Source organism: Dryas octopetala, chromosome 4, assembly GCF_963921425.1.
Source record: "Dryas octopetala chromosome 4, drDryOcto1.1, whole genome shotgun sequence".
In the NCBI taxonomy this organism is placed as follows: Eukaryota; Viridiplantae; Streptophyta; class Magnoliopsida; order Rosales; family Rosaceae; genus Dryas; species Dryas octopetala.
The window spans coordinates 8,348,070-8,370,986 of record NC_141369.1 but is presented as its reverse complement, the minus strand read 5'-3'; the positions used below and the strand labels follow the sequence as shown (position 1 = coordinate 8,370,986).

Below are 22,917 nucleotides of genomic sequence, written 5' to 3'. Positions count from 1 at the left end.
TTTCATACTGTGAATAATCAACCGTTGCCATATCCTGCAGTGGTCATCTTCAATCAGAGAACCTTATTCTAATTGACAAATTGACAGTTGTTCGCCCTAAATTCTCAAAGCACCGTTTCAACCTTATTGATTACAGTCAGCTATCATCAAGAATCAATGTGCACACAATCCTCACAGGTAATAATTAGATTTAGCAGTTGTAATCATCTTTCCTAGCTATTTTCACTTCCCAAACCTATATTTAAAGAATGGTTTTACACATTCAGATTGTTCACCATTCTATTTTTAAAATTGGCAGATATATTGGGATGTATAACTGCTGTCCAACCTTTGGAACAAAAAAAAAATTGACAATGCAAGGATTGAAAGCAAATGTGAAATCCACATTGAAAATATAAGGTACAATATTTAAAAAATGTCTATCCAAGTGCTCAAACGCTTTCTATTATGTCTTTATTGTGTTTGATGTACACTACTTGGAGGTTTAATGCTTAAAGTAGGTTCATTTGCTCAAAGGTTTGTCCAAATAAAAAAAAAAAAAAGAAAAAATAGAAATCTAATAATTTAAAAGTATATCCAAATTGCATTTTTTTTTTTGCTATTCTTTTTGACAATTTCCAGTCAAACCCATATACATCACCTCCCAACCACTGATCATTACATGCTTTTTAGCTTAAACAATTACTTTCATCACTTATCACCTTCTAATATTTAAAGCAACTGCATCCGATTAGTGGTTGAATTTTTTGTTATTTATCCCCAATTTGTGTAACAGATATCAAATGCTCCATTTTCCTGAACATCAAAGCAGTTAAAGAATAAACTTGTTGCATTTTATATTAACACTCATCAGATGATTTATCAGTAGCAACTGATGAGTGTTAATCAGTAGTATTTCCTTACTGCATCTGATGTAACTGATTTTTTTATTATTGTTAAACAATTATTCACATCGATCAGATGCAGTTGCTCCATTAAAATATATTTGATTAAGGAAAATGCTCCATTTTTCTTAACATCAATGTTGAATTATCCCATTAGTACATGTAGTATTTAAAGCAATTGCATTTGCTTTGATTAATACTACATATCAGATGCAGGGTGAACTGCTACTTTGATTAATCCTACATGTACTACATTTTCCTTACCATGCCAATTGCCTTAGTATATGTAGTATTAATCAAAGGTGATGCAAATTGCCTTACAATTACCATGCTACTGATATGAAGAGGTAGAGAATCCAGAAAATGAAGATGTATGAGCTTGTTGAAGGATCCCCACAACAACTAACTCTGATGAGCAGTCCACAATCACAATCATCTGGTTCTTCATCCCCTAGTTGAACTCCAAGTAGAATGAGGAGTTTGGATGATGTTTATGCAAGGTGTAATTTATGTTTCATTGAACCAGAAACCTTTGAAGATGTTGTGAAAGATGAAAGTTGGAAGAAAGCTATGGTGGAAGAGATCAATGTGATTAAGAAGAACAACACATGGGAGCCTGTGGACAGACCTAGTGACAAATATGTCATGGGAGTGAAGTGGATCTACAAGACAAAGCTAAATCAAGATGGTTCCATTCATAGAAACAAAGCAAGGCTGGTTGAAAAAAGGTATTCTCCACAACCCAGAATTTTTACTACAAATAAACATTTGCACCAGTGGGAAAGCTTGAATGCTTGATACAATCCGAAGTGTAATCTCCCTGGCTGCCCAAAAGGGGTTGTTTCTACACCAACTAGATGTGAAATATGCATTTCTTAATGGAGCCTTGAAGGAAGAGATCTATGTTGATCAACCTGAAGGCTTTGTAATAAAAGGAGAAGAAATGAAGGTGTACAAGTTGAAAAGGCTCTATATGGCTTGAAACAAGCACCAAGAGGATGATATGAGGTGATAGACTCTGTATTCATCTATTATTTCGTCCCAATTAGATGTCTTAGTGATTTCTAATTTGTCTGAATGTTCTTAAGAATGATATTGAAACAAAAACCTAAAAAATAGATGGTCAAATTATTAAACTACAACATGTAGTGGATCCCATAAGGGATCCCTGAAATCATCTTATTTAAGAGATTCCTTAATGGAAGCTCCCTATAATAAATATATAGCATATGCAATGGAATTACGAACTATACTGATATAGTATTTACTCCACATTGACAATGAGAGTTCGAAACGTCTTTATTGCATGGTCTTAGTTATTAACTCGAGAAGACCATTACTCACATTTATGGGGCCCTTTGCGAAATTGAAAAATGGATCGACCAATGTAAAAAGAAAAAAAAAATCATGAACATAATATCCATTCCTTCGAAAACATAAATTTTTTCAGAGTTGTGAAACTTTAAGAAATAAATAATATTTGCATTTTTTTAAAAAGAAAAAAAAAAACCATGGTAACGTATACGTATATGTAAGTCATTTACAAGAAAAGATTCTGGAAAACGTTGTGTTTAGTTCTTTAAACATAATATATATATATATATTTTTTTTTCTATTCTCAATTACCCCGTTTGGACTACAAACAAGTTAATTTTGGGATAAGGTTTTGTACACAAATTATATTAATGAATAAAGAATATATGGTGGAAGCACAATAACACATGAAAACTCTTGAATGATTGAATAGACATGTGATTAAGAAAACAAAATTGCAGTAGGCCCTTGTCATTATGGTTCAGGAGCAAGGAGGTAAAAGGTTATAGTAACATAAACAGACCCATGGTACTCTAGGTAAAACCAAAGACACAATGTATTAAAGAAAGAAAACATGTGCTCATGTGTTTAGAATTGGGGGCCCTTTAACTTGGTGGGCCATATGTGGGTGCTCCACTTGCATCGATTTTGCTCTACTTGCTCCTATTTAACCGAGGTTTTGTAAAAAAATCGTAAATTTCAAATATGAGATAACAACTTCCATAATAAGCACGCCCACCTATCCTTCCATGACTTTCTTTTGGAAGTTCCTGCAATGCTACATCAAGACATTTCTTACAATTATTGCCATGAAGGTCTCTGGTGCATTGAGCCACACCATAAACTTTATTGGTATTGTTTGATATCCCAAGCTTTAGCTCCCCACGAGCATACAACTTTTTATGATGAGAAGCTATAACAGATAATTGGTTTAACAAAAAATGAACTTTCTGATCAAACAAGATGCGATCACCATCAACAAATATGTTACTCTTCACATAAATTCCATTAATGGTGTCACTTATACCAAAGAATTTGGTATTTGCATACTTTATGAGGCAGTCATTGTACCAAATTAGAGCTCCTTGACTGTGAGGGCAACGCTTACGAAGCTCTTCACTTGCTGTAGTCAAACATTCTCTGCAAAAAATGAGATTTCTTGGGGACCAGCATTGCCCAAGCCCATATACAGGTATATGTATTTGTCCGTTGTTTATGCCTTGCAAGCGTAAAGCATATCCGTAATAAGTAGTTGATATCTGTAATTGTTTGAGTAATGCATTCAAGTTAACCTCAAAACCCCCCTTGGCTGGAAATTCTAGCTCACTAAAACATATGTGCTCCATATAAAAACCTCTAACCATATGCAGAAAAAGGGAGGAACATAATAGACTCATAGCTACGATTAATGGTTTTGAGCAAAGCATGTTCATAATATAGAATTGAACCTTAAATGTATTCAATTTAGTTTATCTTAAAACAAACACATAAGACTATTTAATTTGAAGTTATGGACATATATTTATACTTCTATATAGATGATTTGTATGTAGTAGTATACATAATTAATTATAAAAAAAAAAATTAGAAGATATTAATCATACATATATGTAATTTTTTCTTATCACATTTGCCTTTCACAAGTTCCAAGAGCCATGATATATATATATGGGTACGTAAGCTACATTTTTGTCCCTATGATTTGGCCCGAAATCTTTTTTAGTTCACGTGGTTTAAATTTTTTCAATTTGGCCCTTGTGTTTAATGTCATTTGCAATGTTGTAATATTTTCAAATTGAAACTAGTAACATGTTTAAACTTGCGAGTTTTACTAAAAAATGGCCAAAAATCATATATCTAGCCTTGAATTTGATTTTCAAACAAGAATTCAAACGAATTCCAACTTAAAACTTAAAACCCTAAAAATTTTGTGAGTATCATTTTTTATAGCAAATAAACAAGAAAATTGAAAGGAAATTAGTTTTAGAAAACCCATATTTTTTATCTTTCAATCCCCCAACAAAATTTTTATAAAAAATAAACGGATAATTTATCTAGCCCAAATTGAAAATACGGATTTTGTCGAATTTGTCCTAAAATTGAAAAACGACATAAAAGACAAGAATCAAATTGCCAAAATTTAAACCACGGGGACCGAATGTGATTTCAGACCAAAACACAAGGACTAAAAATGTAATATGCTCTAGAATATTAATGCATACGTTCATATGCATATATCTATGTTTTGTCCATTTCATGCTAGAAAGAGTCTTATGCTATTAATTTATTTATTTTTACAAATGATGTTATACAAAGATCATTATTCAATTGAATAGTATTAAGCCACTTAATTAAATATTCCTTCACACTCCTCATTCTCCATTGCTTTTTATAAGGTCATATGGACACTTTGACATTCTCATCGGTGACCCATCCCAATTCTAGTAGCCACTAAATTATTGTCCATGCTCTATCTTGGCGTTTGGAATCGTACACAACCCCACCTTTTGGTTATTTGAGGCCGCCCCTTGGTATGCTCCTGTAGAATGTAGTTTGCTCTAGAATATTAATGCATACGCTCATATGCATATATCTATGTTTTGTCCATATGCTAGAAAGAGCCTTATGCTATTAATTAATTTATTTTTACAAATGATGTTATACAAAGATCATTATTCAATTGAATAGTATTAAGAACGTTGTTGATTATTGGATTGGAAATCCGAGCAAGGGCGCTGTTGAAGGGCAAATGGGTCTTTTTACAAGTTGCTCGGTGAATGAAACTTATCGGGTTATATTGTAGAGTACCATGAGTGAATTGTCTGTTTTGTGTGATTTGTTGATTGTATGTTAAAGGAGGGTAAATTTAAGATTTGGATCATGAGAATGAATTGATGAGATTTTGAGGCTAAGGGATTAATTGGGAATTATAGAGATGCTCTGAGAATAATTGCTGAATTAGGTGAGAAATGTCTATTGTTGAGGGTTAATGATTGATGATTAGGCAATTGTTCTGCCAAAATGATCCAATTAATTATTGAGTAAGTATTCGTATGATTTGAGGATTTTTATTTATATCTTTGGTATTATTATGGTTTATACTGATTATGGAGAGATTGAGAAATGTTAGTTTAATTGATTGGAAAACTGAGATTGTTATTTAAGGTATACGCTGATTCTTGATGTTGGTATGATTTGTGTTGACCGGATTGGATTTGTTGTGGGAAAACAAAAACTTAGACATTGTTCGATTAAGAGGGCATATCGATCATTTTACCTCTTTACTCGAAATTTTTATATTTAACTTTCCAAATTATTAAAGTGGGCGTGTTTTATACTAGGTCAATGGAGCTTCGTCTCTAGGCTACGTTTAGTAGCAACGAATATTAAATCGTGAGTCGGAAATGAGTCTCAAAAATGGTTGAGTATGGCTCGATTAAAACAGTGAGTTGGACTTTTGTTTTAAAAATGTTTTTCATGAATAGTTTTTGGAAAATGGTTTTGGAATTTTTCGATTATGAATTGAGAATGAATTTATTTTAGAGTATTTATAAAAGAGTTGCACTTCAGTTTTTGATATGGAATGAGTATTTTCGGAGTGCTTAATTATTGATTAGGTTCTCATATGGTTTTAGTTAGCTTATTCAAATTACTCCTTAGACCTAAGACACCATGACTGTTATATGCTTCTGGTCGTTATGCTTTGGTTATACAATGCGCGTGTAATGAGGCACAATGACATGTGCAACTGGCCGGGTGTAACTGAGTAGGGTACGAGATCATATGAGTGGTTAACAAGGGATCTATCACCTTATCCTAGAGGAAGGACGATGTCCTATACGATTGATCTAATATGAGTTGTGAAGACTTTGGTCGAAGCAATTAAGTGAGATAATAATCGGGAATTGTGTCTTCCTGACTATATCTTATAAAGACTCATATCTAGTTGTTGGACATAAAATATACCTACTTTTGACACACTTATTCCCTCACTTAGCTTACTAGAAATCAACATTTTTGTAGGTTTCACTTTTTTTTTTTCTAGGCTTTTCAGGGCAAATAGGTTAGAGCGAGGTGAATGGAGCACAATTGGAGACTAAATGGGCTTTCAGTAGACCAAATGGGCCCCAAGGCCCATGAACGACACTTTTCGGCCCATTAGGCCCATCCACTATCGAGAGTCACATCAACGAGAAGCAGAGATGGCCCAACATGCATGAAAACCTAAGAGAAGACTAGCAACCCAATATGTACATTAAAATTGATATGCATGCATGTGCAAGAAAAAGGTGGCAAGAATAATACAAAGGTGGCAGAATACAAGTTGGCCCTGCACGCATGTATGCATGCATGCGCATGAGAAGAAGGAAGCTTGCAAAAGTGCAAGGCCTTGCAGGCCATGCCGCACGCACACAAGAGCCCAAGGCCGGCCATACTTGGCCCGACCTCTCAAGCTTGCATGCCTAGAAATTAAGAAGGAGGTGCAAGGCCTTGAGCCTTGTAGCCTTAGACCCACGCGCAACTCAAGCCCACCACACAAAGTCGTGCAAAAGGAGGAGAGAAGAAGAGGGACCTCGAAGGCCCGACCCTCAAAGAAGCCTTGTGCAGCAAAACTAGGGTTTTTCCCTAGTTTCTTGCCGCACACTCCTAGCTACTTGGCCCTCAAGCAAGCTTCAACCAATCACATCGCACCGCTCCACCTCCTCAACACCTATATAAACCCCTCACCTCTCATTTTCAAATCAAGGCATAGGTTGGATATCTTGGCTTTTCTGTTTTAATATTGTTAATTTTGCATATAGGTTATATGTATAGAACAAATAACCTTCACGTGTTGGTTTATTTTATATTTATATATTTTAGGTATTTCCAGAAAAATCTTTCGTTGCAAATTTCACACTATGATCCAACCCAATATTACAATAAAGGGTTTAACTCAAGGTGCTTGGGAATATAATGCTCGAGAGATGAGTATTATATTCTCGAAATCCTTAGAATTGGTGCCGCTGTGACGTTGCCAATCTCAGGGGCGTCATATCCTACCCCACCCAAATCTGCCACGTGGTAACAACGGTTCCTCCGAGTTAAATCGCGAACAGTGTACGACCCTGTATTTTTCAAGGAGTTATTTTAAATATTTTGCGAATTTATTTTAAGGATTTTGGAATTTATTTGGAATTTAAAAAGGTTTTGGGTTAATTTTTAATTTTTGTTTTAAACTGGGCTTGACCCAAAAGTTGACTTTTAAGACTAATGGACTTTCGTCTTTGACTTTGGGCACGTTGGAAAGGTCTCGAGTCCACGAGTTTGTAGACACGCGGCACGCATCAATTGGAGTTACGGTTCGAAAGATATGGACATATGAAGTGAGTGGCAAACTTGTAATTTTTACGAAAGGGGGTTTTAAATACCCAAAAATTAGATTTCCTCTCTCTCTTTCTCCTCATTTCTCTCTCTCTCTCTCTCTCTCTCTCTCTCTCTCTCTCTCTCTCTCTCTCTCTCTCTCTCTCTCTCTCTCTCTCCCCACGCGTTTGTCTTTCTCTCGCCCCTCACCTTCGCCGCCCCTGTCGCCGGCGCATGGCGACGCGTCCGGCGGCGGCTGGGCTGGGTGTTTGGTCCACCGTGCTCGCCGTCCTCCCCTCTTCCTTCCCCTTGCCGCCGATCACCCACCTGAGCCACCATCACGACGAATCGACGCGAAGACAGAGAAGATGTTTTCGCCGGCGATCTGCGTTTTCCGACGGAGTTGCGGCGCCGGACCCCCTGGGTTCTTTTCCCCAGGCCACGGCGAGTCTTCCCATGCTCTTCCCTCACGCCGGTGACGCTCCACGACGGCAATTCGACGCCATTATGTTGCGGCTGCTTCGACGGCTTTTCCAGCGAATCTGGCAGTGTTTTTCGTCGAGTGAGGTATCATTCTTCATCCTCTCGACATACTCTTCATGTCTGTGCACTTTGTTTGAGTTTGAGCCATTTGTGATTCGAATCCAATTTCCCTAATTTGCAGCCACGGTCACTGTAGCTCCGCCTTGTGTGGCGGCGAGTTGGTGGTTATTTGTTACGTTTCTGCCTCTTCGGAAGTCCCATAAGTCAATTTCATTGTACAGTGACGCTTTGGGTGAGTTTCTGTGAATTTGTGTGTTATTTGGGGTAGGGCAACCACCGTGTGTGGTGGCGGCCGCCCATTTCGGTCGTTCAGTGGCCCAATTTTGTTTCTAAATTGTATTTATTGATTGTCTAGTCTTAACAGGTACACGGGCTCGGGAAATCTCATTCCCGATGTCGTTATGCTGTCGGATTGGAGATCCGAGCAAAGGAGCCAAGAAGGGCATTTTTGGCATTTTACGTGGTTAAACAGTGAGTGAAATTAGATAGTTTGTTTTGTTGTTTTGTGTGCTTGTGTGCTTATGTTTGCTAGGATTTGGTTTTGGCTAGGACTTAGTAAAGTGTAAGCTTGAATCTTGAGGATGGAATTAAGGATGATTATGCATTGAGGTTATTATTTAAGACGGGAATGATTTGAGATTGAGGTTAATAGTTGACGTTTAGGCAATTGATTTGCTAGAATGATGATTATTATATATTGACGGGATTTGATTTGAATACGAGGATTTATGATTTATTTTGATGCTTGGATGATTGGTGATGAAATTATTATGTGATTGAATATTTATGGATATTATTGTGAATTATTATTATGCATGGAAGTTGAGGATTTTATTGAGGATAATTATTTTGTTATTTCACTCATACAAGCTCTAGTGAGCTTACCGGGTTATTTGTTTGAATGACTCGGTGTCCCATGGATATGGTGCAGTGTAGTTATTGGTGTTTTGCAGGTTAAGCAGACTGAGGAGGCAGTGAGGAGAAGACGAGGCAGTGAGACCTATTTTAATTTGATTTAATTGATTTTATACAATGAATTTTACATAAATGTTTTGGGCTCACACTCTGATTTATTTAACGTATTTATTTATTTTATTAAGTGCATGGCTCATTCTTTGAAAAGAGGTTTATAGGACAAAGTTTCAGTGTATTTTTGGGCCCTAGGATCGGGCGTTACAAACAAGCCCTATAAATTGCTAACAAGAACTCCATGTAAAAGGTACATGATCCTTAACTGAGAACACTCACTAAAAAAGGCTTTCATTCGTACTAATTTATGCACCGGAGATTTTTGACTAACACAACACCGGTGTTCGATTAATCTTTAAATTTCTTTTGGTTGCGGGGCTTCTAAGTATTCAGCTTAACTTATGGAAATACTTGTGCCTACTGCCTAGAATGACAACATTAGTGCAATCAACGGTCCAAATTCATTACTAGCCAAAAAAAAAACGGTCCATATTCATTAAAAACCCACTGGGCCCACAATCTTACATGGCATTAAATAGCAAGAATACACGCTCTCTCTCCTTTTGGAGAGGGCTACATCGGTACACATCTACACAACCAGTTGCACAATGCAAAGCAGGAAAAAAAAAAAAACAACATGAGAAAAAAAAAAAAAAGAAATGAAAGAGCATTGGATGCCATTAGTGCAATCCAACGGCTACTTTTCTCTTAAAAAATACAAACAAACCCACCAACCCGTCAACGGCTACTTTTGTGTCATGGGGACAAGCTCTTTTTTTGGCATAGATAGTGCTTAAAAAAAGTGCTTTTATATCTCGACCTGTTTGTCAAAGGCCCCAATGAATGTGCTGAAACCACTAGAGACTAGGATAAGAAATTTAGGCGAGAAGTGTAAGTGGCTTTTGGAGACCAATTGCTTGGAATCACATCTCTGGCAGAGAGACTTCTGGCTGTGGATAGTGTTGTTAGCTTCACTGAGAATGGCCCTTTCAAAGGTCCCCCTACAATGCACCAGTTTGCACCCCATACATGATTCATCTGTATCCACTCACTAGAACCACCCTGCAGCCATATAAATTAATTGGTATATTTATAAATCACATTAGCTAATTGCATGATGCACTAATAAACAGTACATGATTTGATTTGATTTGCTTTGCTTTTTCTTAAAATAAGTATTTACTATACTCCCTTGATGCTTGTGTAATCCTTTTGGTCACGTTTATGCAATTGCTTTTTACATTTTTGAGTTTAGACTCATAGTGCTTTTATGTGACAACGAGGAATTACATTAGGACTTTTTTGATTCCAAAGAAAAGCTGCTTTACCTCCTTCAGAGAGAGAGAGAGAGAGAGAGAGAGAGAGAGAGAGAGAGAGAGAATAAATAAGCAAATTCATCCTAACCCAACTTATCGAAATTAAAAATGAGGAGAAGAATACGTACTTGTCTGATATGCATTGATCCAACGTCTCCATCTCCATCCTCATACTCTACTAGAAGTGATAGCCAATAATTAGTTGAACCTTCATTCACATGGAATGCCACCTTCTTTCCCGGATATTTACATGGTGTGCTGCATGTGGTTCAAATCAATTAATACAAACAAATCAAAATTTTGAAGGGATGCCCTGTTTGGTAGCTCTAATATCATGTTCGATCGATAATGTATATCAAATTAATCAAGTTAGCCAAATGTGAAATCTGGTTTGATTGTCAATTAAATCTAAAAAATTACTCTCTATACCCACCAACAAAAATAATGAAATTACTATTTCGTTTTCATTCTCATTGTTTTTATTTAAAACTTCAAAAATTAACCAGAAACAAAAAAAGAGACTTGTGGTCAATAACGACCGACAGCTACTGGCCATGGTCAGCTAGAAGAAGGGAAAGGGTTTTAAAAGATTATTATTATTCTTTTTCAGTTTTGTTAAGAGTGAAATGGGATTAAATAATTTGTTATTGAATCGACAAATATTTTCGTAAGGAGGTTGTGTTGTAAGTTCAATTATGCCTTCAAAATCATAACTGTTAAATAGAAAATGAGAGGGTGTTCTGTGTTCACTCACTGAGAGGTTGTTTTTGGAAAAAGGAAAAAAAAAAAAAAAAACTCAAAAGGAAAATAAAAAAATCATTAATTAACAAACATATAAGGAAAAAGCGCCAAAAAATAATTAGAAGACAAAACAGGGACCGTTAGTAAAAGCAAGAAGAAGAGAGCAGAGGTCCAGAGGCACATAGCGCGCACACACAGTAAAACATGTAAAGCAAAACGACAATACGTACCGTCGGTAAAGGACCGAGAGCTCGCCTCGGTTTCTGAGCTGGCCATGTTCACCGGCTATAGCCATGCGGCCAAAGGCTGCGCCGCTGAGGTCGAAGTGGGTCCGGCCGCCGGAGCAGTAGCCACCAGGGCACTCGTCCGTGACGATAATGGTGACGGCTCGCCTCGAGCATATGCTCCTGTCCGTACACTTGACCTTGTAGCACGCCCCGCACCCCTCGCCGTTCTTGAACAGCACCGGGCTCACCGCACCCACTCGAGCCCGAAGCGGCTTCACGTCCACCAACGACCCGTACCCACATGCCCCACCTACAAGTACAACATGGGAAACTTAATTACATGTGAATTTCTGTAATTAATTAAGCTTAAAAAGATGGTAATTGTACGATATAAAACTATTTGTATTATATTTGGTACTACATTTGTACTATTTTTTTTAATGGAAGTGAGATTTACGAATAAATGAGTCAAATTTTATTACACATGTAGGACCAAAATTGTTATACACCTAAATATGCTTAAAAATTAAATCATCAAACCCAAAATTAATTAATAATATGGTAAAAATGATAAAATTAGTCTCTATTAAACCAAGTATATAGATACGTAAAAATTAAAACTTTAAACTCAAAATCAATTAACAGGTCTAAATAATTAAGCAAATGGGGTTTGTGGGTGGGGAGGTTACCGTCGCTGCCGTCGCCTTCGGGGCTGCCATACCACGTGGCGGTGGCTGGGAGCCAGCTGTGGGGGTTAGCCACCACCCGGTGCTGAAGTGGAGCTGCAGACACAAGCAGAAGCAGCAGCGAACAATTGAGGACCAGCAAAAGCCCAGAGCCACGGCGGAGGAGCTGCATTGTCAGCTGAGCTTAAGTGGGTCTGCTCGGCGGCGCCACCGGTACGAAACTGGTCTGGTTTGGCAAGCACAAAGCTCTGGCGCCGACAGTTACTTAGTGTTAGAGACTGTTTTGCTTTGCTTTTGCTCTATATATTGGTGCTGTTTATCCGTTCCCCTTTATAAATTGCACAAGCTCCACAGGAAAGGGTTCAATAATTTCGTTGTGACCACGTGAGCCATGGGTTGTGGTATTATTTGCGCGACATGCCACTGGCATCTGGGCCCCATCGGCGGTTAAGGCGTTAATTCCGCCTGACCGTTTGCCATTACGTGTCGCTTGGGCACTGGGAGCGGAGGGAAGGAGGGTGTTATGGTCATTTTGAGGGAATCGGATCTTGGTACCGTTAAAGATGCACGTGAGGGGCACTGTTGAAAAATAATGTTGGCACTTGGCAGGGGCAACTATAGGCATGGCCCACGTACGACGCCGTTTTAGGCATACAATGTGAAGTTGTGAACAATGGACCATTGAGTTTGGGTCGTAGTTGCATAATTTGCATTCGGGAAATTACTGAAACATGTCTGATGTCTGCACATGGATATGGGATTTGCTGGCCGGTTTTGTTGACTTGTTTGGTGAATTTTACATAAAGAGTAATAAATTCACAATTATTACATTATGTTTCTCAACTATCACTATATTAAAAATAACAGTTACTATATACTTGTACATTACTCGGCTTCTAATTCACTCACCCTCATTCTACATACTCCACTTTCTATCTTTCTACGTAATTATAGTTAATTTGTACTACTCTTTTTTTTTGTTGGTAAAAATCTGTACTACTTTTAAGAAAGGAGTATTTGTCAATCGTTATATAAAAAGAGAAACACTAGCTTACATTTTTCAATCTATTTATTCATTTGTCATTTTTTATTATTATTATTATTTTTTTTTTTTTTTATAGTATAGTCTAATGATCAGAACAATTTATTTTTTACGAATGAACCTACATATATTTGCACGTACACGCTTTGCGTCTACTAAGCCTACAAGTTTATTTATATGTGGATTATTTTAGCCTTTACTTCATAATTAACTAACCGTATCATTTCTTCGACCAAAAAAAAAAATAACCGTATCTTTTATAGGTACTTCTTATGGAAACATTTTATAGCTAATTGTATAATCGTCTCCTCTAGACCAGAAAATAAAATTAAAAATCAGGTCCTTCTTTCCATCCAAAAGAGACTTGAGGACTGTCATCCAATAAGATCATGATTTCAGTGAAATTGCTTGGTGTAGAAAGAATATTAACTCTTTCTTGGAAACCCTCTTCATCATAATGAGATATGCCAACCTATCTTTTTTTTTTTTTATTAATTACATGGCGTACATGAGATTTTAATTAGTTATCTACTCTGATAAAAATTAAAGAGACAGATTTTCCATCCACTAGACCAAATGATAATTGAGAAATGCCTAACTATCTTGAGAGTTCATATATCATATGTGATCATTATTGTTAATAATTATTATTTTCTGATTTGAAGGAGGGGAGTCGTACTTCAGACCTCTTCCAACATTGAGAAGATAAATATCGATTATTGGTCACTAGACCAATAGCTAGTTGGTTTATATTGTCCTTATTTAGAATAACTTATGAGTAGTGGTTCTAATATCGTATTAAATATTGATTCTGAAATTTTAAACTAGAGAGACCCGATTAATATTTATTTTTTTATTATACACTTTATTCACAAAGCCACTCTTATGGCTCCCCGAGTTAATTTTTTAAAACATTGCATTAATGTATATATTATACAGAAATAGTAAAAAAAAAAAAAAAACAAGAGAAATGCTAGCTAGCTACATTCTTCTTTCTACTTTAATCATTATATCTCTTCTCCTACCTACTTCGCAGTGTAGTCAATATGAACAAAACCATTTATTTTTTAGATTACCTTTTAAAGATAATCTATTTAAATATCAATTGAATTAGAAATCGTTTAGTCATTTACATGTTATCATATCAATAATATTTTTTGTAATGGTTATATTTATTTTATAATTATTCGATAATAGTCAGATAATTAAATGATTTTCAATTTAGTTTTTTGCAGAGATCATGATCTTTATAAGTAATCTAGAAAATGAAATGTTCCGATCATACAACTACACTGTGTGATGAGAAAGAGAAAAATAAAAGTAGCTAGCATTCCTTACAAAGACAATAGAGAATCCATTTCCAATTAACACATTATACATATATAAGTAAAAAAAAATTAATTGTAACATATAGAATATATATATCAGTCTCGTTCAAGTAAGAATGTCCTTACGTTAAGAAAAGTAAGAACATCTTCTCTCGGTATCACTAGGCAGTGTTATTTACATAATCAGAACTGTTCATATTTTAGGTCCTTCCTCAAGGGCCACTCCTGTAAAAAATCAGCCAAAAATGTAATTGTTTGGTCATCTAAAATTGTGCAAACAAATACAGTCTGTCAGATAAAATTGAAATAATGTTTTATATAATAAACTGGCTAAACAGTTTCCGATCTGACTGATTTTTTTCAAGAGTGATATTTGAATGATATTCTAAAATATAGACGATACTAATCATCGAATTGTAGGTCTAAAGAGGATATTCTTACTTTTCTTAAAGTAAGGACATCCTTACTTGAAAATTTTCCTATATATATATTATGCTGTGTTTTATATTTCGGTCTTTGTATGTTCTTGCATTTCTTAAAGTAAAAACATCCTTACTTGAAAATTTTTCTATATATATATTATGCTGTGTTTTATATTTCGGCCTCTGTAATCTTAAAAAATCTAGCTTTTTCCCTAATCCCATCCATCGTGGGACAAATTCTTAACATAATTCCCTAAATCAATGGAGCACCAGAAACATGCATGTACTTGAGAAATCGTGGCCTAAAGTTATGAATTATTGGTTATAATTAATGTGTGGCCCAAGGAGGCAAGTTAATGTTGTCTCGTGTTCAATTTGTACCTTATCTATTCTCATAAATGGAGACACGCTAGTGGATAGACCTCAAATCAAATTATGAATCATACACATTCTAACACCACCATAAAAACTTAACAAGAAAGTTTGAACAAATTACACACATGCACATAGCAATCTCACCATTTCTTATTGTTAAATGGTACATCAAGTACTGTTTTCCATAGATAATGCTGTTATGGCCTGATTGGCCTCCACTGAATTTCTAGCCAATATGCATGCAATCTAATGGGTGAAGTAATATTAAATATCCACTCATTTAAACCAACGAAAAGAATAGGATATTTGTGCCTAACTATTTTGGAGTTCATATATGCGGTCATTACTATTATTATTATTATTATTTTATGATTTGAAGGAGGGGAGAGACCTCTTTCAACATTGGGAAAAAAAATATAACTAAACCAATAACTAGTTGGTATATATTGTTCTTATTTATAAAAAACTTATGATTAGTGGTTCTGATATCATATTACACACTTTATTCATCTAGTGATAAAGCCACTCTTATGGCTCCCCAAGTTAATTTTTTAAACAATAATGCATTAATGTATATATTATACATAAATAGTAAAAAAAAAAAATACAAGAAAAATGCTAGCTACATTCTTCTTTCTACCTTGATCATTCTATCTCTTTTCCTACCTATTTTGTAGTGTAGTCTTATGAACGAAAACTTTTATTTTCTAGATTATCCTCTAAAGATAATCTATTTAAATATCAATTGAATTAGAAATTGTTTAGTCATTTACATGTCATCATATAAATAAATATTTTTTGTAATAGTTATATTGATTATCTATTTAGTTGATAGCAGTTTGATGATTAAACGATTTTCAATTTAGTTTAATTTTTTTTTTGGTAGAGATCATATCATGATCTTTATGAGTGATCTAGAAAATTGATCATACAACTACATTGTGTAATGGGAAAGAGAAAAATAAAAGTAGCAAGCATTCCTTAAAAAGGCAAATTAATATATTATTCCTTAAAAATTAGTTCTAACATATAGAATGTATATATTATGCTGTCTTGTGTATTTCGGCCACTTTAATCTTAAAAATCTAGCTTTTTTCCTAATCCCATCCATCGTGGGACTAATTCTCAACATAATTCCCTAAATCAATGGAGCACCAGAAACATGTACTTGAGAAATCGTGGCCTAAAGTTATGAATTATTGGTTATAATTAATGTGTGGCCCAAGGAGGCAAATTAATGTTGTCTCGTGTTCAATTTGTACCTTATCTATTCTCAATCATAAGTGGAGACAGGCTAGTGGATAGACCTCTAATCAAATTATGAATCATACACATTCTAACACCACCATAAAAACTTAACAAGAATGTTGGAACAAATTACACACATGCACATAGCAATCTCACCGTTTCTTATTGTTAAATGGTACATCAAGTACTGTTTCTATAGATGATGGTGTTATGGCCTCCATTGAATTTCTAGCCAATATGCATGCAATCTAATGGGTGAAGTAATATTAAATATCCACTAATTTAAACCAAGGAAAAGAATAGGATATTTGTGCCAAGCAGAGGATTTAAATATAGGCACTAAAATGTTAACATGGAAGCCTAAGGTGACGTACATTTTATCCTCATATGCTTTGGGAATGAGTTGAATTCAAAACCAAGAAAAAAATGTTGCTTTGCCCATAATTTGTTCATTTAAAACTCATATGCTGAAGTGACAATTTATCAATTCTTTAATTCTTTATTAACAGCTTGGATTCGAAACCCCAATAATAAAAATCCAAAATTATTTTTTGTCAAGTAGAAGATCTGAATCACAGCGACAACGTTAACATTTTGAAGCCACAATTTGTTCATTAAAATTCATATGCTCGTTGACGTGAAAGTTTATCAATTATTCCAGTTTTTGTGGACAACCTAAATGTAACGACCCGACCCAAATTTTCACTGGAAATTTAAATTTTTTATTTAACTATGTTTTTAAGAGATATTTTTTAGATGTGAAATTGTATTTTAAAGATTTTGAGATTTATTTGGAAAATAAAAAGGGTTTTGATTTAAATATTTTTTTTTTTTTGATTGACCCAAAGTTGACTTTTAAAACTAGTGGGCTTTCGATTTTGACTTTGGGTCCGTTAGATAGGTTTCGAACCCACGATTTCATAGACATGTAGCACGCGTCGTTTCGAGTTACGGTTTGAGAGATATGGGTGTTTGAAGCGAGGGGCAATTTTGTAAAATTGACAAATTGGGTTTTAAAAAAATTCAAAACCTGATTTTTAAGGGGTTTCTCTCTCTTTTTCTAGAACACTCTCGCCCTCTCTCTCCCTTTATTTCTCTCTCCCCGCACCCCCTTTCTCTCGGTGTCTCCTCACCCTTGCACACCGGCACCACCCAGCCACCCCCACTTCCCATCGCCGGCCACCCTTGCTGGCCTCGACCTCCGGCGAACACCCCCAGCCGCCGACCACCCCCCCTGAGCTCACTCGCTCTCTCTGCCTTTTCCCTGTGCGCAGCCACCTAGCATCAGCAGCGCCGACCGACGTCCACCAACCCGAGGCACTGCACCACCCATCTCGCCGACACCGACCATCTTCCCCGACGCCTCCTCCAGCCAGCCCAACCACCTCTGCACGCGAATCCAGCTCGGAAAGGGCAGTCTTGACCGCCGGCTTCTCCTCCCTTCTCCGACCAGTTTTCTGGCGCCAATCACTTCCATCTTAGGCGAGACGACCGGGGTTCGTGACGATCTGGCGGAGGATTGAAGTTAGATTTTCTCACTGTGAGTGGACTCTTATTTCTTTAAATGATTTATGAAATTCGTTATCTATTTTTGATATGTAAAAATTTTAGTTGAGAAATTGAAGTTTAAAATAGACTTTTGGTTTTTTCTAAGAGTTTATGGAAATATCACAAATTAATTTATATTTAACGTTTTGAAGTAAATTTTGGGATTTGATTAATGGTATTAAATTTTGGATTACAAATGCTACCGCAAATAAATTTCTTCTTGTTGGATGTTGAAACTAATTTCTTATTTTTACACGTATGGGTTATTTCATATTTTAGTATATGGACAGAAGATTTAATTTGTTTTATGTCTTTGAATGTGATTTATTGAAGACTGTTTTATTAGTTGTGTTTATGCATTTGTTTTGAGGATTTAAATTTTTAGAAATGTTATAAAAATGTTCTTTATTGGTGGAAAAAGACATTATGTTTGGTTATGGGAAAAATAGTTTTAAATCGCCTTTCAGTACCCTCTAGGTTATCAGATTGAATAGGTCTTTGGGACCCATTGCGGCACACACGTAGGCTTTGGGCCGTGTGTCGTGATGCTTGACCCTTTGGGGATTGGCTCTGCGTGCACGTAAGACAGAAATTATGGCTCTGCATGCGTATGACAAATTCTCGACTCTGCGCATGTATGACAGAATTTATGGCTCTGCATGCGTATAACAGATTCTCGGCTCTGCGCATGTATGACAGATTATATGGGTAACTGACTGGTATGTGTTTTCAATTGTTAAGTAGTTTAAGTGAGGAGTTTCTGACAGCAAAGGTTTTAAGTAAGATGGTTTCAGTTGAACAGTTTCATTGATTTTCAATATGTTGAGAATTTGGATTTTCAAAGTTTGATTTTTGGCTTCAGATTTTATTATTTTATTGGGAAATGGTTTTAAAAACTGAGGGATTTCAAAGGACATTCTAAGGTTTTAGAGTTAAACGTGTGTAAAAGGGTTTTTCTGAAAAGATATTTAATCTTCGATTTTCATCTCCATTTAAATGTCCACTCACTGAGCCTATCTCACCGTTTTCTTGTTTTGTCTTAAATTGTCCCCCCAGGTAGTAGCGTTGGTGGAGGTCGAGCCAAATACATCGAGGCATAGCATCCATTCTCCATTCCCGATTCCCGGATCTTGTAGGCATCACTTCCATTTTGTGGAAGTTCCTTTCCTTGAATTGTAAAAATTTTGGTAATAGGAGTAGGGGCTCTGATGACCATATTTAAATTATAAGGTTATTTTATATTGTTGGGTCTGAGACCCTTTTTGGTTGTGGTAGAGGTGGTTGCTGTTTAGAAGTGTTCTTTTAACAGGATTTGAAATTCTGGGTTAGTCCATTTTCAGGGGAGGTTCTGCCGAAATTTCGGTAGGATTTTCCTTGAATTTGGATTCCCGCAGGACCTCTTCGGGTTTTAGGGTGGAATCCGGGGGCGGTCCTGTCACTAAATTCAAACGAGGAATAAGGATGTTTGATGCCAAGTAGAAGATCCGAATTAATCTCAACCACGACCTTAACATTTGAAACCCAAAACCCATATATTTAGCTGGCATTTTATCAATTCCTTGATTTATTTTCGACAGCTTAGATTCAAAATCAAAGAGAAACAAGAATGTTTGGTGTTGAACAGAGGATCCTAATTAATGCGGTGACCCAATAGATAACTTTTTTTAGTTACATTCTTGATTATTGCTATATGGAGAAGTTAATAAAGAGTAATGAATACAATTAGGTTTGTTGGAACTGATCAGCACAAAATTACATCTATTATTATAAAGCTTAAATACAAGTATACAACGCATGAAACAAATAAAGAGTTAGGTAGTGCTCTTAAAAGAAGATTTTGTTAAACTTTTTTAAGGCATATATTCTTTGACCAACTGTAGAAACTTTGTAGCGAATTGAATCCTCTAAACAAACACATAAAATCGTATTATAATACACCATAAAAAGATGGCATTTTCCGGCCCTACCTTATTAGTTGTTGTGCTTGCCCTGTTCCTCCATGATGGACTACGAATGCCTGAACTAGCTTTCTCACTTTGTAATGTGGAGGGCTTGCATAAAAAATTGGGATCTTATTTAATAAGGGCGGATGAAAAGAATAGGTGGACAAGTAAGAGGTGCTAAAAAATAATTGAAGTTGGTTTACTTTAGTGTTTGCGAAGAGCGTTGAAACGCTTGACGCTAGGGTTTAAATGCTCAGTTGTAATTAGGGGTGGGTTCGGTACGGGAACCGTACCGAACCTTTAATACCGCATGCCGGCCGAAGGAGGTCGGAATTCTTGTATTTCGGCTCCGATGCCGTACCGCTAGAATGCGGTAACCGCACTTATCGGTGCGGTACGGTGTTTTGCGGCATCGGGCGGTATTGGTAATACCGAACACCTGAATTGCACAGCCTAATCCCATTCGATAGCAGCAGTTAGCAAACACTCATCAAATCTGCAATTTGAAGCCTAAAATGCTGTTCAACCAAAATAAACTATGGATTCAAAATGGCCAGATGGAAGGCAGCAATATGTTCTACAAATATGTCATCCATAATTGATAATTCCATACAAATATACAAAATACAATAGTAACAATACCAATACCTAAACAAATATTCAAAATCACATATCAATATATCATCCATAATTCCATATCAATACCTAAACAAATCCAAGTCTCACACACATACACTTAACCTGTGAATAATTAACAAATTAGAAGGAGGAAAATGGCATCAGAAATCATACAAATGAAACAGCCATTAGAAATCAACCTTAAGTTACAACCTTGCAAATTACAAATTACAAACTTAAGTTTAAAACTTAAATTATACAAATGAAACAAGTTCAACAACCATCAGAAATCAACCTCTGCAGCTGGAAAATGGCAGATGGAAGGCAGCAAATGAAACAACCATCAGAAATCAACCTCTGCACCAAACCAAGTGTGAGTGTGTTTGCACAAGTGTCTTAGTTTGTGTAAATGTGTCAATATTTAAACCCACAGATAAACCCCAAATCGCATCCAACCCCTAACCCTAACTCTAGCACTATCCCAAATTTCCAATCATCAACCAATTCAAAACAAAGGGGTATTGTATTAATGTTAAAAGAAATGACATCAAAAGCTGGTAAGCAACCCAATCCATCAAGGATCACACCACTGTTATGCTATCTCCTAAGTAGATTGTGGCAGCCCAACCCCAGCTCGGCAGCTACTCCATTTTTTTTTATTGAGACCTACCCCTTCACTCTTCTTCTTTAAATTTTCTTTTTGGTTCAGTTCTTACATTGTCTAGGAGCTGCAAGACCCAGGTAAGTTGAATCTATGGTTAATTTCTATTCATTTTTCATTTTCACTTTTCGCTTTTCTCTTTAATTTCTAAGGTTTAAATATATTTCTCATTTCTGTTCAGTTTAGTCTTCATAAATGTCAGCCACTACACCAGCCATCCCTTCCCCTGTCTCTGTTGCTCTCTTTTCTCTCCAAATGACACGCAAGCCATAGCAACAGAACCTCTCCCCCTTGCTCTCCTTTTTCTTTACTCTCTCACATCCCCACTGCAAGGTAATCTCTCTTAATTTCTGAATTTAGAACTACTATTGTTAAATTTTTATTTTGGTCACTTAGTTATATAATTTTCCCTTTCAGTTCCCTCTGTCTCTCAAATCCCGAATCCAATTAATACCATAATTGAGTTGCTGAAGGTGAGTTCCTAATTTAGGTAATACAAGTATTTAGAAATACTATAGGACCTATTGGTTGATGATGAAGCTGTATGATAATTAAGGAACACTGAAATAACTTATTCCTCATTATTATGGACATCAATTCCAACCAAGATATATGAAACTGCACTGCATAAAAATTAAGGAAAACATAAACACCAGAACTCATTCAAAAGTCAGTAATATGGATGGACATTTAATCTAACCAAAATACATGAAACTGAACAAAGATGGCAATTCTAAGGTCTTATTCAAGCATGCATATATCCAAGAATTTAACTATTGCAACATTCAAAAAGGGGATAAGTATGCTTACCCATGAGAAATGGCCACCATGAAATCTGTTGTCTGTGCCAGCCAAAAAAACTACTTAAAAAATGCATAAAATGGATGGAAAACCACTGTTATGCTATCTCCCAACAGAAATTAAATAAAACATTACGCCAGCAAGTACCTCAGATTTAATCATGTAGTAGTAGAAGAAGGAGGCATGGCACTTGCACTGGGTCCACTTGCACTTGCACTTGCACTTGCACTTGCACTTGCACTTGCACTTGCACTTGCACTTGCACTTCCTTGAATCAAAGTGGAGGCTGCATGTAAAATAAATTACAAACTTAGACACATAACAGAACAATCAATATAATTTAAATTGCATTGAAATTTGAAACACCAAAATCTTACTTGCTTCTATTTCTTCAAGATCCCTATAAAATTCAACCTCTTCGTCCATTGGTTCCTTGTAGAAGCTAAATTCTTCGGCTCTAAGCCAATCATTAGTACACACTAATGCCTCTACCATTTTTGGAGTCAATGACGCTCTAAAAGGATCAACAATCCTCCCTCCTAGGCTAAAAGCATTCTCACTAGCAACGGTAGAACTTGGAATTGCAAAGATATCCTTGGCAATCTTTGCAAGGATTGGATATCTTGTTGCATTCACTTTCCACCAATTCAAGATGTTGAAATCAGCCGCTGTTGCACTCTCAAAAGGATCCAACAAGTATTTATCCACTTCATTGGATACTTCCACAAGCCGTTGCTCAACCCTTTGTTGTATAAGGACTCTCCACATTTCGGCTCCTAGATCTTCTTCTACATCATCATCAGCCATCTCAATCCTTACCCGACCCCCTACATATCGGGCAGCTTCACTCTCATTGGTTCCACTCCCTTTATACTCATCATACAAAGCAAGCAAGCATTGTTTAACCT

The 22,917-nt window shown here is 36.1% G+C and overlaps 1 protein-coding gene and 1 long non-coding RNA gene across 2 annotated transcripts; one reads left to right on the top strand and one right to left on the bottom strand.

Annotated features, from left to right (window-relative positions):
• Positions 1-8,203: 8,203 nt before the first annotated feature.
• On the top strand, positions 8,204-9,151 carry LOC147286501 (uncharacterized). Its single transcript, XR_015122079.1, has 3 exons — positions 8,204-8,316; positions 8,449-8,555; positions 9,016-9,151. It is a non-coding gene; the product is annotated as an uncharacterized LOC147286501 (long non-coding RNA).
• Positions 9,152-9,543: 392 nt separating this feature from the next.
• Positions 9,544-12,311, bottom strand: LOC147286500 (expansin-B3-like). Its single transcript, XM_086241179.1, has 4 exons — positions 12,027-12,311; positions 11,341-11,647; positions 10,498-10,627; positions 9,544-10,115 (listed from the first exon to the last, which is right to left on the bottom strand). Exons 1-4 carry the CDS (start codon positions 12,193-12,195, stop codon positions 9,918-9,920), a joined length of 804 nt encoding a protein of 267 aa, XP_086097305.1. The 5' UTR covers positions 12,196-12,311; the 3' UTR covers positions 9,544-9,917.
• Between the last annotated feature and the right edge of the window lie 10,606 nt (positions 12,312-22,917).

What these genes read in the sequence shown, in the direction of transcription:
- LOC147286500 (XM_086241179.1), bottom strand. Translation starts at nt 12,195, where the DNA reads ATGCAGCTCCTCCGCCGTGGCTCTGGGCTTTTGCTGGTCCTCAATTGT. An exon ending in CGAAGGCGACGGCAGCGACG is followed by an intron (nt 11,648 to 12,026) that starts GTAACCTCCCCA and finishes TTGTACTTGTAG; the next exon opens with GTGGGGCATGTGGGTACGGG. An exon ending in GATCAATGCATATCAGACAA is followed by an intron (nt 10,116 to 10,497) that starts GTACGTATTCTT and finishes ATATGGCTGCAG; the next exon opens with GGTGGTTCTAGTGAGTGGAT.